Below are 12787 nucleotides of genomic sequence, written 5' to 3'. Positions count from 1 at the left end.
GGTTATTTAAACTGCCCACGGCCGAGGACATGTTCCTTTTCTCCCTGCTCGGTCAGTTCTCCCCCCGCCCCTCCCTTAGGTTAGGCTCTTTATCTCCTGACCTTGCTACGGACTTCAGTTGGTTGCCTGTTTTTTAACAGAGGCCTGGCAGGAATTTTTTCCACTTGGCAAATTAGCATCGGCCGTTTGGTTTTTCCCCTACCTCGTAGCAATTCGTCACAACTTTTGTCAGGTTTGGCGGTCAGGCATTGGAGTATTAGGCTGAAGGGGGGGGAGGTAGTGGCCATCGCTCACCCCTCCTATTTCAAGGGTATTCCATTAAAGGAATCTGAGGGGTGTGGTCCCGTCCAAAGCCCCAGACCGGGGGGGGGGGGCGCTATGGCCATGGCACGACCCCTAGCGGTGACCCTGGGGGAGTTCCTAGTTGATGTGCATCGGCAGGGCTCCACCTTCAGATGGTCAACTCTTTCAACACTCCTGCAGATGGGCAGGAGTCAGATATAGTCTTGTGGTTTCCAATGCCTAAGCCAATACCACTCACATTCTGTAACCAATAAAGTTGTGGCCTTTTCTGTCCATTAACCTAAAATACTGTTTCATGTGCCTTTATTCCACTTCCCGGGAGGGTCTGGAACTGTGGGATGTGAAACACAAGAACAGTCAAGTACAACATTCCGAGAGTGAACATGTTTACACATGGGGAGGGATGTTTCTCCAGCCAGCAGGTAAACTTCCTGTTTCCTTCTGGGCTGGGACAGACTTCCTCTGCATGTGACTTCCAGCCAAGAGAGGACAAAGGGACTGTCTTCTTAAGAGATCGATTCCAAGTGTATTTTACTTCATTAAGCTAAGTCTGCCTTCTGGGATCTGATTGTGAACAGAATGTGAGTAAACTCTTTTTATTTATACTTTTGTAAAAGATTGTGTTGTCTCTTCTATTTTACGAGGGAATCAGGGGAAAATACCAGAATAGTTATTATAGAGGCTTTAGCGAGCCTGAGCAAACGCTGCCGTTGCAAAGCTTAAAATAAAGGGGAATGTGTTACTCTGCTGAATTGGGGAACTTGTTAACACAAGTTGGATAAAATAAAAAAAATCCTTCCAGTAGCACCTTAAAGACCAACTAAGTTAGTTCTTGGTATGAGCTTTCATGTGCATGCACACTTCTTCAGATACACTTCAGATACACAGATACACAGATCCTTCTATATAGTGAGAAGGTGGGAAGGGGTATTACTCAGAAGGGTGGACTACCCCTCCCCGCCTTCTCACTATATAGAAGGATCTGGCAACTTCTGTTTCAGTGTATCTGAAGAAGTGTGCATGCACACGAAAGCTCATACCAAGAACTAACTTAGTTGGTCTTTAAGGTGCTACTGGAAGGAATTTTTTTATTTTGACTATGGCAGACCAACACAGCTACCTATCTGCAACAAGTTGGATAAGGATATAATCAAACAATATATCCTCTCCTGCATCACTGAACATTCCCACAGGAACCTTGCCCCACAAAGAAAGGCACATGCATTCCATCTTTAGTCTTAGCATCAAATGTCGGTGCAGAAACTGCTGAGTGGGCTTAGGAGAGTCCCCAGTCTCTTCTTGCCTTTGCCTCAATGGCTCTAGAACACAGCAGTTTCCCTCTTCTCCCCCAGTATCATTTAGAAAACTGCCCACGTTCCCTCCCCAAGACACTTGTCCTCTATACTTTCAGCTGTGCAGATCCGTGTCTCAACATTTTAAAAGCATCACCTACCAATCTTGCCAATTAAATTCCCCGCGAGATTGACATCCTTCAGCTTCTGCAGCGTACTCAGCCCCTGTAAACATTTGTAAGGAACAGACTTCAGGGTCACCGAATACCTCAAAGCTTTAATAAACGTAGGGTTATTCCTGTCGGGTGACAGTGCTGATCACAGAATGATGAGGTTTTTAATCAATCAAGTTTAGTTCTTCAGACATGACATGTGCCAACTTACGTTAGCAGAACAAACGCTTTTGGAAATGTTAAGACCAAACTGCACATCTAATATGCTGTGATAAATACATTCTGTGGCACTTCGAAAACTAACAAGTGGGCTCCAGCCCAGAACCGCTTATCGATAACAAATCTCTTAAGTCTTTACGGTGCCACATAACTCTTTGGTAACAACTTTCAGAGGGAAAACAAAGAGTTTAGGTGGTTCTCTACCTCTTCACTAGTGCTCAACAATCTTGGGCAGTTTCTTGGGCTTAAATGTGGTCTAATGGCTTTCCTTAAAAGATTCCTGGGTGTGAGAATCCTCAGTTATAGGCCCATAGTCTGCCCCTGCTACTAAACCACAGTTCACTGGGTTCTCTGGAAAGACAGAATGCCAATCTAAAAAAAATCAGCTGAACGGCACAATCGTATATATGTCTACCCAGAAGCAAAGGTAAAGGACCCCTGGATGGTTAAGTCCAGTCAAAGGCGACTATGCGGTTGCAGCGCTCATCTTGCTTTCAGGCCGAGGGAGCCGGTGTTTGTCCACAGACAGCTTTCTGGGTCCTGTGGCCAGCAGGACTAAACCGTTTCTGGTGCAACGGAACACCAAGACCAGAGCAGTGCACGGAAACACCATTTACCTTCCCGCCAGAGCAGTACCTATTTAGCTACTTGCACTTTTGGTGTGCTTTCGAACTGCTAGGTTTACAGGAGCTGGGACCAAGCAACGGGAGCTCACCCCGTCACGGGGATTCAAACCGCCGACCTTCTGATTGGCAAGCCCAAGAGGCTCAGTGGTTTCAACTGTTCTGTGTCTAGCCAAGATTGCATTGCTATGCAGGGACCATATGCAGCTGTCACATGCTTTGCTCAGCAAGTTCCAGATCATCTAGCACATCTACAATTGAAATTAAGCTTCTCAACACTACCTGGGCAAACAGGACACAGGAGATGAATGTTGGCTGGGCCATCCCTGTACTAATGAATTTAATTTATTGGATTTATATCCCTTCTTTTCGTCCAAGGAGCTCAAGATGGTGTGCATTAGGGCTGGGTGATTTCTCAATATATCGTCCAAAACCGGTTTGAAGTCCATATCGTGATATTAGTTTCATAATTTTTGACCTGGAAATATATGGTGTGGGCAAGTTGGTAGGTGTGCTATGCAAATATCACAATGTGGGGAAAACTGTGAAGCCAACCAAAGCCTCTACAGAGCTCCATCCTTATATCAGACATTGTGACTTATCAGTATATCACGATGTTTAGCTGGTGATCTATCGCGAAGTTGAAAAGCACGTATAGCCCAGCCCTGCTCTTCGCCTTTATGTACCGTATTTTTCGCTCTATAGGACGCACTTTTTCCCCTCCAAAAATTAAGGGGAAATGTGTTCGTCCTATAGAGCGAATGCAGGCTCCTTGGCTTCAGCGATAGCAACACAAAGCCTCCGAAGCGCAGTGGGAGCGCAGCGCGAGTTTCCGCGTTGCTTTCGCTGAAGCCAGGAGAGCAAGACTCTCCCAGCTTCAGCAGAGAGGGAGAGCTGTGCAGAGCCCCTTCAGCCAAGCGGGAGGAGAAATGGAAGGGGCTCCGTTTCTCCTGCCGCTTTGCTGAAGGGGCACTGAGCAGAGAGGGGGAGAATTTTTCCCCCTTGTTCTCCCCCTCTAAAACAAGGTGCGTCCTATGGTCTGGTGCATCCTATAGAGCGAAAAATATGGTAATTCCATCCTTATTTCAGACATTGTCATATATCGATATAGTGGTGCCTCGCAAGACAAAATTAATTTGTTCCGCAAGTTTTTTCTTCTTGCGAGTTTTTCGTCTTGCGAAGCACGGTTTCCCATAGGAATGCATTGAAAATCAATCAATGTGTTCCTATGGAGACCATCCGGTGACAGAGGGGAAGCACCGCGGGCCTTCCCCTCTGTCCCCTCTTTTGAAGCAAGGGGTGGAGGGGAGAAGATCGCTTCTCCCCGTTGCCGCCCCTTGGTTCAAAAGGGGTCCGGGGACAGAGGGGAAGGCGTGCGCGCCTTCCCCTCTGTCCCCGGAGATTGCGGGGCTGGCAACGGGGAGAAGCGATCTTCTCCCCGCCGCCCCTTGCTTCAAAAGAGGTCCGGGGTGCGGGGGCAAGCTTCGTTTTGCGAAGCAAGCCCATAGGGAAATTCGTCTTGCGAAGCAACTCGAAAACGAAAAAACCTTTCGTCTTGCGAGTTTTTCGTCTCGCAAGGCGTTCGTCTTGCGGAGCACCACTGTATATATCATGATGTTCAGTTGGTGATATATTGTGATGTTGAAAGCCAGGTATTGCCCAGCCCTAGTGTGTGGGCTTCCCTCCTTCCTCATTTAATCCTTACAACCCTGTGAGGTAGGACTAGAGGCAGTGACTGGCCCAAGGTCACTCAGTGAGCTTCATAGCCAAGTGGGGATTCGAACGCCGGTCTCCCTGGTCCCGGTCCAAACTCTAAACATTCCACTGCACTGGCTCTCAAGAACACCTGTTCAAAGGTGCTTGTGGCATCACTGTGATAACATGCACAAATTGTCCTGCCCCAACCAGAAGAGTCAGACAGGAATGAATGGCCAAAACAAACAAAGAAAACCCCAGGCTCACCTCTATTTCTCTAATCTGGTTCCCATTAAGCCAAACAACTTCCAGCTTTGTTAGCTTCTCCAGATTCTCAATAGTTGAAATCATGTTGCAATAGAGGTAAAGCTTTTGCAGCAAAGCACATCTCTGCAAACCATCGATCTTCTGAAAAGAAGGGAGCGCGCGTCAGTTTTAAGCACCAGCCGAAAAAGGGAGAAAAGTGCACACTTGAGTAACATTACCTTGTCTGGGGAAATCCCACCAATTGCAGGCCCACAAAAGATGTTCCAGCCAGCCAATCAGATGTGCTCTTTTCCAGGAAACTCAGTTCCCTTACCCCTTCCACCCCCTCAGCCCACCCCCTGCACACACTCCTGGACTTCAAAATGAGAGGAAAGCCAGTTGGTCAAGGGTCCCTCCACCCTTCCTTGCCCACTGGAAAATAAAAGGCTAAAATAAAAGCCTATTAAGCCCACTTACTGTTAAGCAGCATTCGGCCACCCATAGCTCTTTAAGTACCAGGCAGTACTGCAGGTCAGAAATCTCCTGGATGGCCTGTCTGACGAGAACCAGCCTCGTTAAATTGGGGAAATGCAACAGGCCTACTATTCTGGGGTAGCCAGAGAAAAACATCTCTAGGCTCCTCACCGAAGATCCCTCTAGGTCAATTCTGTCATAAGACAGTCCATTACAGGTACACTGGAAGAAAAGAGAGAGACACAACCACTGTTATTGACCTCCTTCTTGATGAGAAGGAGAAGTCAAGCACATGCCAAAATGTGTCATTGATGTCATTGGCTAAGTAATAATAATAATAATAATAATAATAATAATAATAATAATAATAATTTTTATTTATACCCCACCCTCCCCAGCCAGAACCAGGCTCAGGGCAGCTAACACCAATAAAATTACAATAAAACATACAGTGGTGCCTCGCAAGACGAAATTAATTCATTCCGCAAGTTTTTTCTTCTTGCGAGTTTTTCGTCTTGTGAAGCACGGTTTCCCATAGGAATGCATTGAAAATCAATCAATCCTATGGAGACCGTCCGGCCTTCCCCTCTGTCCCCGGACCTGTTTTAAAACAAGGGAAGGGGCAGTGGGGAGAATCGCTTCTCCCCGTTGCCGCCCCTTGGTTCAAAAGGGCTCCGGGGAGAGAGGGGAAGGCGCACGCGCGCCTTCCCCTCTGTCCCCGGAGATTGCGGGGCTGGCAACGGGGAGAAGCGATCTTCTCCCCGCCGCCTCTTGCTTCAAAAGAGGTCCGGAGACAGCGGGGAAGACGCGCTGCGCTTCCCCGCTATCCCCGGAGCTTGCGGGGCAAGCTTCGTTTTGCGAAGCAAGCCCATAGGGAAATGCGTCTTGCGAAGCGGCTAAGAAAACGAAAAACTCCTTCGTCTAGCGAGTTTTTCGTCTTCCGAGGCATTCGTCTTGCGGGGCACCACTGTAATAGAAAAAGAAAAAACAGTTAAAATACGGGTTAAGATACAATTTTAAATGTGGATGTCAAGGAGATAAAGAACCACACAACTTTTAGAAGACATCTGAAGGCAGCCCTGTATCAGGAAGCTTTAGTTTGAGCCAAAAGGGCACTTCTCACGTTTCTTAGACGAAGGTGAAAGTACCCTGGACCTCAATCACATTCAGAAAAGAAACACAGTCAAATAAAATACGATCAACTATACAATCAATTACAATAATAAATCAAAGAGTTACCAGCTCTTTAACTATTTCATCGGAAGGAATCTGGTTTTGATTATCACTTTGGATCATCTTCTGAGCATTGCAGCTTAATGGTCATAGCACAGGATCTAGACAAGAGAACAGCAAAATAATTATCTGCTGAGAAACCAGACACATAAATGTCAGAATACTGTAAATGGGAAAGACAGTGTTCAACAATGTTAACTTCCAGAGCCATCACCTTGATAGGCCCACATGAAACAGGCTACAGAACCAAGAGAAACATCATCATCATCATCATCATCATCATCATATCATCTTTATTGTCATTGCCCCCTTCGGGGACAACGAAATTACTTGACTGCTCCATAAAAACACTAATTAAACAATACAGTCTAACACAGCAAGGAAGATTAGATGACTTTCAAAGTCCGGGCTTCCCATTCAGGGCTGAGATCGCTCTGGAGAAGAAGCTGTTCTTAAGACGGCTCGTTCTTGTCTTCATCGACCTGTATCTCCATCCCGACGGCAGGAGCTCGAAGAGACAGTGACCAGGATGCGATGGATCTTTTACTATGTCCAGTGCCTTCCTATGGCACCTTGTGGCATAAATCTGCTCTAAGGTGGAGAGTGGGCAGCCAACAATGCTCTCTGCTGCCTTAACAACCCTGCACAACCCCATCCTGTCCTGGGTAGTACAGCTTCCGTACCACACACATAAGCCATAAGTGAGCACGCTCTCAATGGCACAGTGATAGAAGGCAAGCAGCAGTTTCTGTGGAAGATGGTTTTCCCTTAGTATTCTCAAAAAGTACAGTCTCTGCTGCGCCTTCTTCACAAGCCCCCTTGTATATGTATTTTAGGTTTGGGAATGCCTGTTTCCTTAGATAACACAAAAGTGGGGATAAGGGGGAGAATCTCCCCTTCCCTCCTGTCCCATCCGATTTTGCGCCAGTTCATGTGTTCTCAGCTCCAGTTTCAGATCCTGTGATTCAAAGACAGCGGGGAATCAGTGTGGAAGAATAACTGGGAGGGGAACGGAACGGTTGCGGCTCAAACTTCCACAAGTCCTGTGGTTCTGCTTCACCCGAGTGCACATGGGGCACGATCTCCAGGCATCCTACAAGTGTCAGAGAGGACCAAGCAGCTACCTTTCTACATGCAGGGAGCTCTGTTCATGTGGAGAGTTGATTCCCAGCTTTCCCATTCCCGGGGTGGTGAAGGTGGTATAGGGCGAGGATGGGGAGCAGAAGGACCATGTAGTATATATTGCCACACCACTCCTATGTACACCTGGAGAGAGGAGCCTCTGGGGCAGAGGAAGCTGGGCCAGTTTCCTGCAAGCACCAAACAGATGAACCATTTCCACTGAATCTCCTGGTATTTCTACATTTAGTTGGAAAGAGCTGCAGGGCCACTCAAATTGGATCAGGCAGAGGTAGGAGGGGGCGGTGTTAACCTTTCCGCCCTATTCTATTTCCTCAGTCTAAGGTCACATATGCACCATACATTTAAAGCACATGGCTCCCCCCTCCATTTTTTTTTTAATATTAAGCCGTATAAAATATAGTTAAAATAAATGAATACGCAGGACTCCATAGCAACCCCCAATCTCTAGAATTCTCCACCTCATAAAGTGCATCTGCCTCTTCCATTGATGTATTTTCATACAGCTTTTCCCAATAACTAGGCTATTATGTGTATCCTCCTCACTGTTAAATATTTATAAGCGTGCACATATATGGAGATTTTGATTATTTGCATTGTGTTTTACTGTTTTTTTTCATTATATTCCAAGTATTCACAACTTTGGGGACCATGGGGAACAAAAAGCAGCATAAGAGTAAATAAAGATTTAATGAAAATCAGGAGCGAATTCAATCACAGGGGGTTGGACTAGATTACACTTGGGCTCCTTCCAGTTCTACAGATCTCTAAGTTGTCAGACATACCTCTTTGGGGAGGGAGTTGCACTGCTTAGGAGCTGCCACAGAGAAGGCCCTGTATTTTCTTCCAGTTTGCTTCCAGTGGATTCGAAGACACTGTGAAACACATAGTACAGCGTCCAAGGATGTGAGATGCAAAATTCCTCACTGAAATGTCCCACACAAAATCACCTGGTGACCTCAGGCACACAACTATTTTCCCTTGCCCACCCCAACAAAGAAATCTGCAATACAGAAACAACAGTGACACACCCAAAAGGCTGTATGTTATCACTATTATTAATAATGCTAAAATTTGCAGTATATGGCAAACCTGGGAAGAACTTTAAAACAACAATATTCCAAAAGAACTCCCATTAAACAATCCAAAACAAAGGAGCATTCCTTAACAATATATTATGATTCCACACTTACAATCACTGACACAGGTCATAATCTCCATTCATTCCGTCCCCTTCCGCCTCCTTCCAGCCACCTCAAACCTGAGGGTTTTGTTTTATATTTTATAAGGCCATTACGAATTCTTTTAAGCAGCAAACTAAATCCCATCTTGGCTGCGAATCCTGAAAAACCTGCTGCCTGCCTTGTGTACTTTTTGATGTGGGTTTTTCTCTTTTTGTACCTTTATTTTTAAATCTGTTACGATTTACGTAAAAATGGTTCCATTTGGTTGTGTGCTTTTTGATGTGTTTTATTCATTGTTTATTACTACTTATTTTTGTATTTATGTAAAGCTTTTTGCGCCGTGTAAGCCACCTTGAGGACGGTTGCAACCACGGAAAAGGCAGCAAGAGAAATAAAATGAGATATGGATGCAGGTGTGGAAATCTGGTTTCAGGGGACACTAAAAAAAAACACCTCCCCCCCCAAGTGCAGCAAAAATGTCCACCTTCTTTTCTACAACAGCTGCCGTCCTAACCCCACTTACCCGGGAGCAACCTCCACTGAAATCAATAGGGCTTGCCTCCGAGTAGACATTTTAAAGTTTGTTTTACTGATTTATTACATCTGTACGCTGCCCTTCATCGGAAGTTCACCACGCATAAAGAAAACAGAAAATTTGCAGCGCAGCAAAAGCAAAACAAGCCAGTAAACCCACAATGGCCAGGACTGCGCTGAAGCACCTCAGTTTTTGTGTGTGTTTTTTTAAAAAGAAACAGTGGGCTAAAGCGGGGTAACTAATCCGGGGTAAGAGACTTCATGCATGCTCTCCTAAGTTGTGTGGAGAAGCAACCCCTCTTTGCACAGGGCAAGGAAGAGGATGTGCAACGCAGCTACCCCATGGGAAGGGGAAATAGAAAGAGGGTAACAGCGAGGTCAGTCCCTTCCCTCTCTCGGGCGGGGTGCCAGATATGGGGGAGGAAGGAGGCGCAAGGCAGTTGCCTAGCAACGGCAGGTAACCCACTCCTCCTCCCTGGCGGCCGCTCAACCTACCTGGAGCCCAGAGAGATGCTGGCTGAAGCCAGGCCGGGCTGTGTATCGTGAGCGGGCCCTACCGTCGCCTAGGCAACGCTCCTCCTCTCTCCCCGCCCGCTGCCTAGCAGCAGCCAACCATCGTCGACAAGGAGGCAGGGGCGTGTGTGGCGTCACAGGGTTCCACGCACAGACTGGAAGGAATGAATGGAGCGGCGGGGAGGAGCTTCCATTCAATCTCGCGCGCCCGAAAGGGCGCGGTCTTACCTGAGTTCGGTGGGACAGGTGTTCCGGGGCGGGTGGGTTTGAAGGTCTGGAGCAGGTTCATTAGGAAGGAAAGGCAGGCAGGTTGCAATGGGGGTTGTTTGAGGGGTTGTTTGTTTTGTGTTTTGCTCACTGGTAAAATAAAAATAATTATTTACGACACCATACGATAATTATTATTGCCATTGTCCCATACAGAACAACGAAATTGAAAAAAATCTACATCATACATTCGAAAACCAACAAGCCTGCTATCCCAGCTATCCTATCCCTTTAGTTGTGTCCGACTCTTCGTGACCCCCTGGACCAGAGCATGCCAGGCACTCCTGTCTTCCACTGCCTCCCGCAGTTTGGTCAAACTCATGCTTCATGGTTTCACCAGAAGCGGCTTAGTCATCCTGGCCACATGACCTGGAAAAACTGCCTGCGGAAAAACTGCCTGTAAAGCAAGATGAGCGCCACAACCACAGAGTCATCTGCAACTGGACTTAACTGTCAGGGGTCCTTTATCTTTTTTTACTTCGATAAAATCTCAGGCAGCCTCTGGCAATTTCCCCCCATTGGTGATTAAGAATAAACCACAAAACTCTAAAGTGGTTTAAAGGTAAAGGTAAAGGAACCCCTGACCATTAGGTCCAGTCGTGACCGACTCTGGGGTTGCGGCGCCATCTCGCTTTATTGGCCGAGGGAGCCGGCGTACAGCTTCCGGGTCATGTGGCCAGCATGACTAAGCCGCTTCTGGCAAACCAGAGCAGCGCACGGAAACGCTATTTACCTTCCCACTGGAGCGGTACCTATTTATCTACTTGCACTTTGACGTGCTTTCGAACTGCTAGGTTGGCAGGAGGAGGGACCGAGCAATAGGAGCTCACCCCATTGCAGGGATTCGAACTGCCGACCTTCTGATCGGCAAGTCCTAGGCTCTGTGGTTTAACCCACAGCGCCACCCGCGTCCTCTAAAGTGGTTTACAAAGAGGATAAAGTGATAAGAACAGAAGCCAGCCGTGGCGGCATTTGCCAGCCTTGCACTTTGCATACTGCTTCTGACAGTCACTGATAGCCTTATTCTCCTCCATGAATTTGTGCCATCCTCTTTTACAGGTGTCCAAGTTGGTGCTCATCACTGCCTGCCATGGGAGCAAATTCCATTGTGAAAATACTTCTTCACACAGCACACAATTAAACCTGTCTGTCCTGAATCTTGCAACATCCTGCTTCATGAGATGACCCTGAATTGCAGCACAGTGGTACCTTGGTTCTCGAACGCCTTGGTACTCAAACAACTTGGAACCCAAACACTGCAAACCCAGAAGTGTTACGGTTTGTGAACTGTTTTCAGAAGCCGAACATTCTCCATTTTGAGTGCTATGCTTCCGATTTGAGTGCCACACTTCCATTTTGAGGGTTACGCTGAGGTCTGTCTGTTTTTGCTGTTTAGTTTGCGTTTTTGTTTTTGCAGCTTTTTTGTTTTGTTTTTGTGACTCTGTGGAACCCAGTTCAGCTACTGATTGATTGATTGTGTGAGTGCAGTACATTGTTTATTGCTTTCATTTGATGGATCAGTAGTCTCATTATATAGTAAAGTTCATGCTAAATTGCAGTTTTAAAAGTCTGGAACGGATTAATCCATGTTGCATTGATTTCTATGGGAAAGTGTACCTTGGTTTTGGAACGCTTTGGTTTTGGAACGGACTTCCAGAACGGATTAAGTTTGAGAGTCAAGGTACCACTGTATTATGAAGAAGAAAAATGTCTCTCTACCCACTTTATTCACCCTATCTTACACACGTCTATCATGTCCCCTTTTATACTTCTCTCCCCCCCCCCAATTAAAAGGTCCCAATCGCTGTGACCTTTCCTCACTTCATCCCCTTGATCGATTTTGGTTGCCCTTTCCTGAATCTTTACCAACTCTACAATAACCTTTCCGAGGCAAATTCTGGTCACTTAGGTGTGAGCATGTCCTGCTTAAGTCCATAGGGTTTACTCTGAGTAAGTGTGCATGGGTTTGGGCTGGTGGGAGTTGCTTTCCAAAATATCTGGGGGGCACCAGCTTGGGGAAGGCTGCTCAGGCAAAAGGACATGCTCATCAGGAGTTCTTCCTCCCTTCAGATGTGAGAAGCGAAGCTAACCCACACATTGCCCGGCAGTACTTTGACACATCGCCAGGTGTCGCTGTTATTCACACATTGCATCTCCCGTCCATTTCTGTGATTTGCCTTGCAAGTTCCTCTATCGCTTATCAGTAAATCCTTTATTGTGCTGGTACTAAATTTGTTGTTGTTGTTGTTTAGTCGTTTAGTCGTGTCCGACTGTTTGGACCAGAGCACACCAGGCACTCCTGTCTTCCACTGCCTCCCGCATTGCCTTCTAAATCTAGCCAACGGATGGTCCAGGAATCAGCATGTTTTTACATGAGTAAACGGCCTTGGTCCAGTATACCTGAAGGAGCGTCTCCACCTCCATCGTTCTGCCCAGACACTGAGGTCCAGCTCCAAGGGCCTTCTGGCGGTTCCATCACTGCGAGAAGCCATGTTACAGGGAACCAGGCAGAGGGCCTTCTCAGTAGTGGCTCCTGACCTGTGGAACACCCTCCCACCAGATGTCAAAGAGAAAAATAACTACCAAACTTTTAAAAGACATCTGAAGGCAGTCCTGTTTAGGGAAGCTTTTAATGTCTAATAGGTTTTTGTATTTTAGTGTTCTGTTGGAAGCCGCCCAGAGTGGCTGGGGAAACCCAGCCAGATGGGTGCGGTATAAATAATTAATAATAATAATAATAATAATAATAATAGAGTAGAATGTGTCCTTTATTATTATGAGTTATTTGTGGCCCATAGGAATTCGTAACCCCCCCCCTCCAAAATATAGTCCGCCCCCCAAGATCTGAGGGACAGTGGACTGGCCCCCCTGCTGAAAAAGTTTGCTGACCC

The 12787-nt window shown here is 46.6% G+C and overlaps 1 protein-coding gene across 4 annotated transcripts in view; it reads right to left on the bottom strand.

Annotated features, from left to right (window-relative positions):
* Window positions 1-9690, bottom strand: part of LRRC9 (leucine rich repeat containing 9) — a 70037-nt gene extending 60347 nt beyond the window's left edge. For 2 of the 4 annotated variants that reach the window (XM_083516954.1, XM_083516953.1), the window contains exons 1-6: window positions 9612-9681; window positions 8184-8273; window positions 6265-6359; window positions 5029-5247; window positions 4573-4713; window positions 1757-1820 (exon numbers count right to left, since the gene is read on the bottom strand). In XM_083516954.1, coding sequence (XP_083373080.1) covers window positions 1757-1820; window positions 4573-4713; window positions 5029-5247; window positions 6265-6321 — 481 coding nt within the window. In that variant the 5' untranslated portion in view covers window positions 6322-6359; window positions 8184-8273; window positions 9612-9681. Of the gene's footprint in view, window positions 1-1756; window positions 1821-4572; window positions 4714-5028; window positions 5248-6264; window positions 6360-8183; window positions 8274-9611 lie in introns of all 4 variants that reach the window. The other 2 variants (XM_083516956.1, XM_083516955.1) reach the window with 2 other exon arrangements.
* Window positions 9691-12787: the final 3097 nt, after the last annotated feature.

Source organism: Podarcis liolepis (assembly GCF_965112155.1).
Source record: "Podarcis liolepis genome assembly, chromosome: 1".
Classification (NCBI taxonomy): domain Eukaryota; kingdom Metazoa; phylum Chordata; class Lepidosauria; order Squamata; family Lacertidae; genus Podarcis; species Podarcis liolepis.
This window is presented reverse-complemented; position numbering and strand designations above follow the sequence as displayed.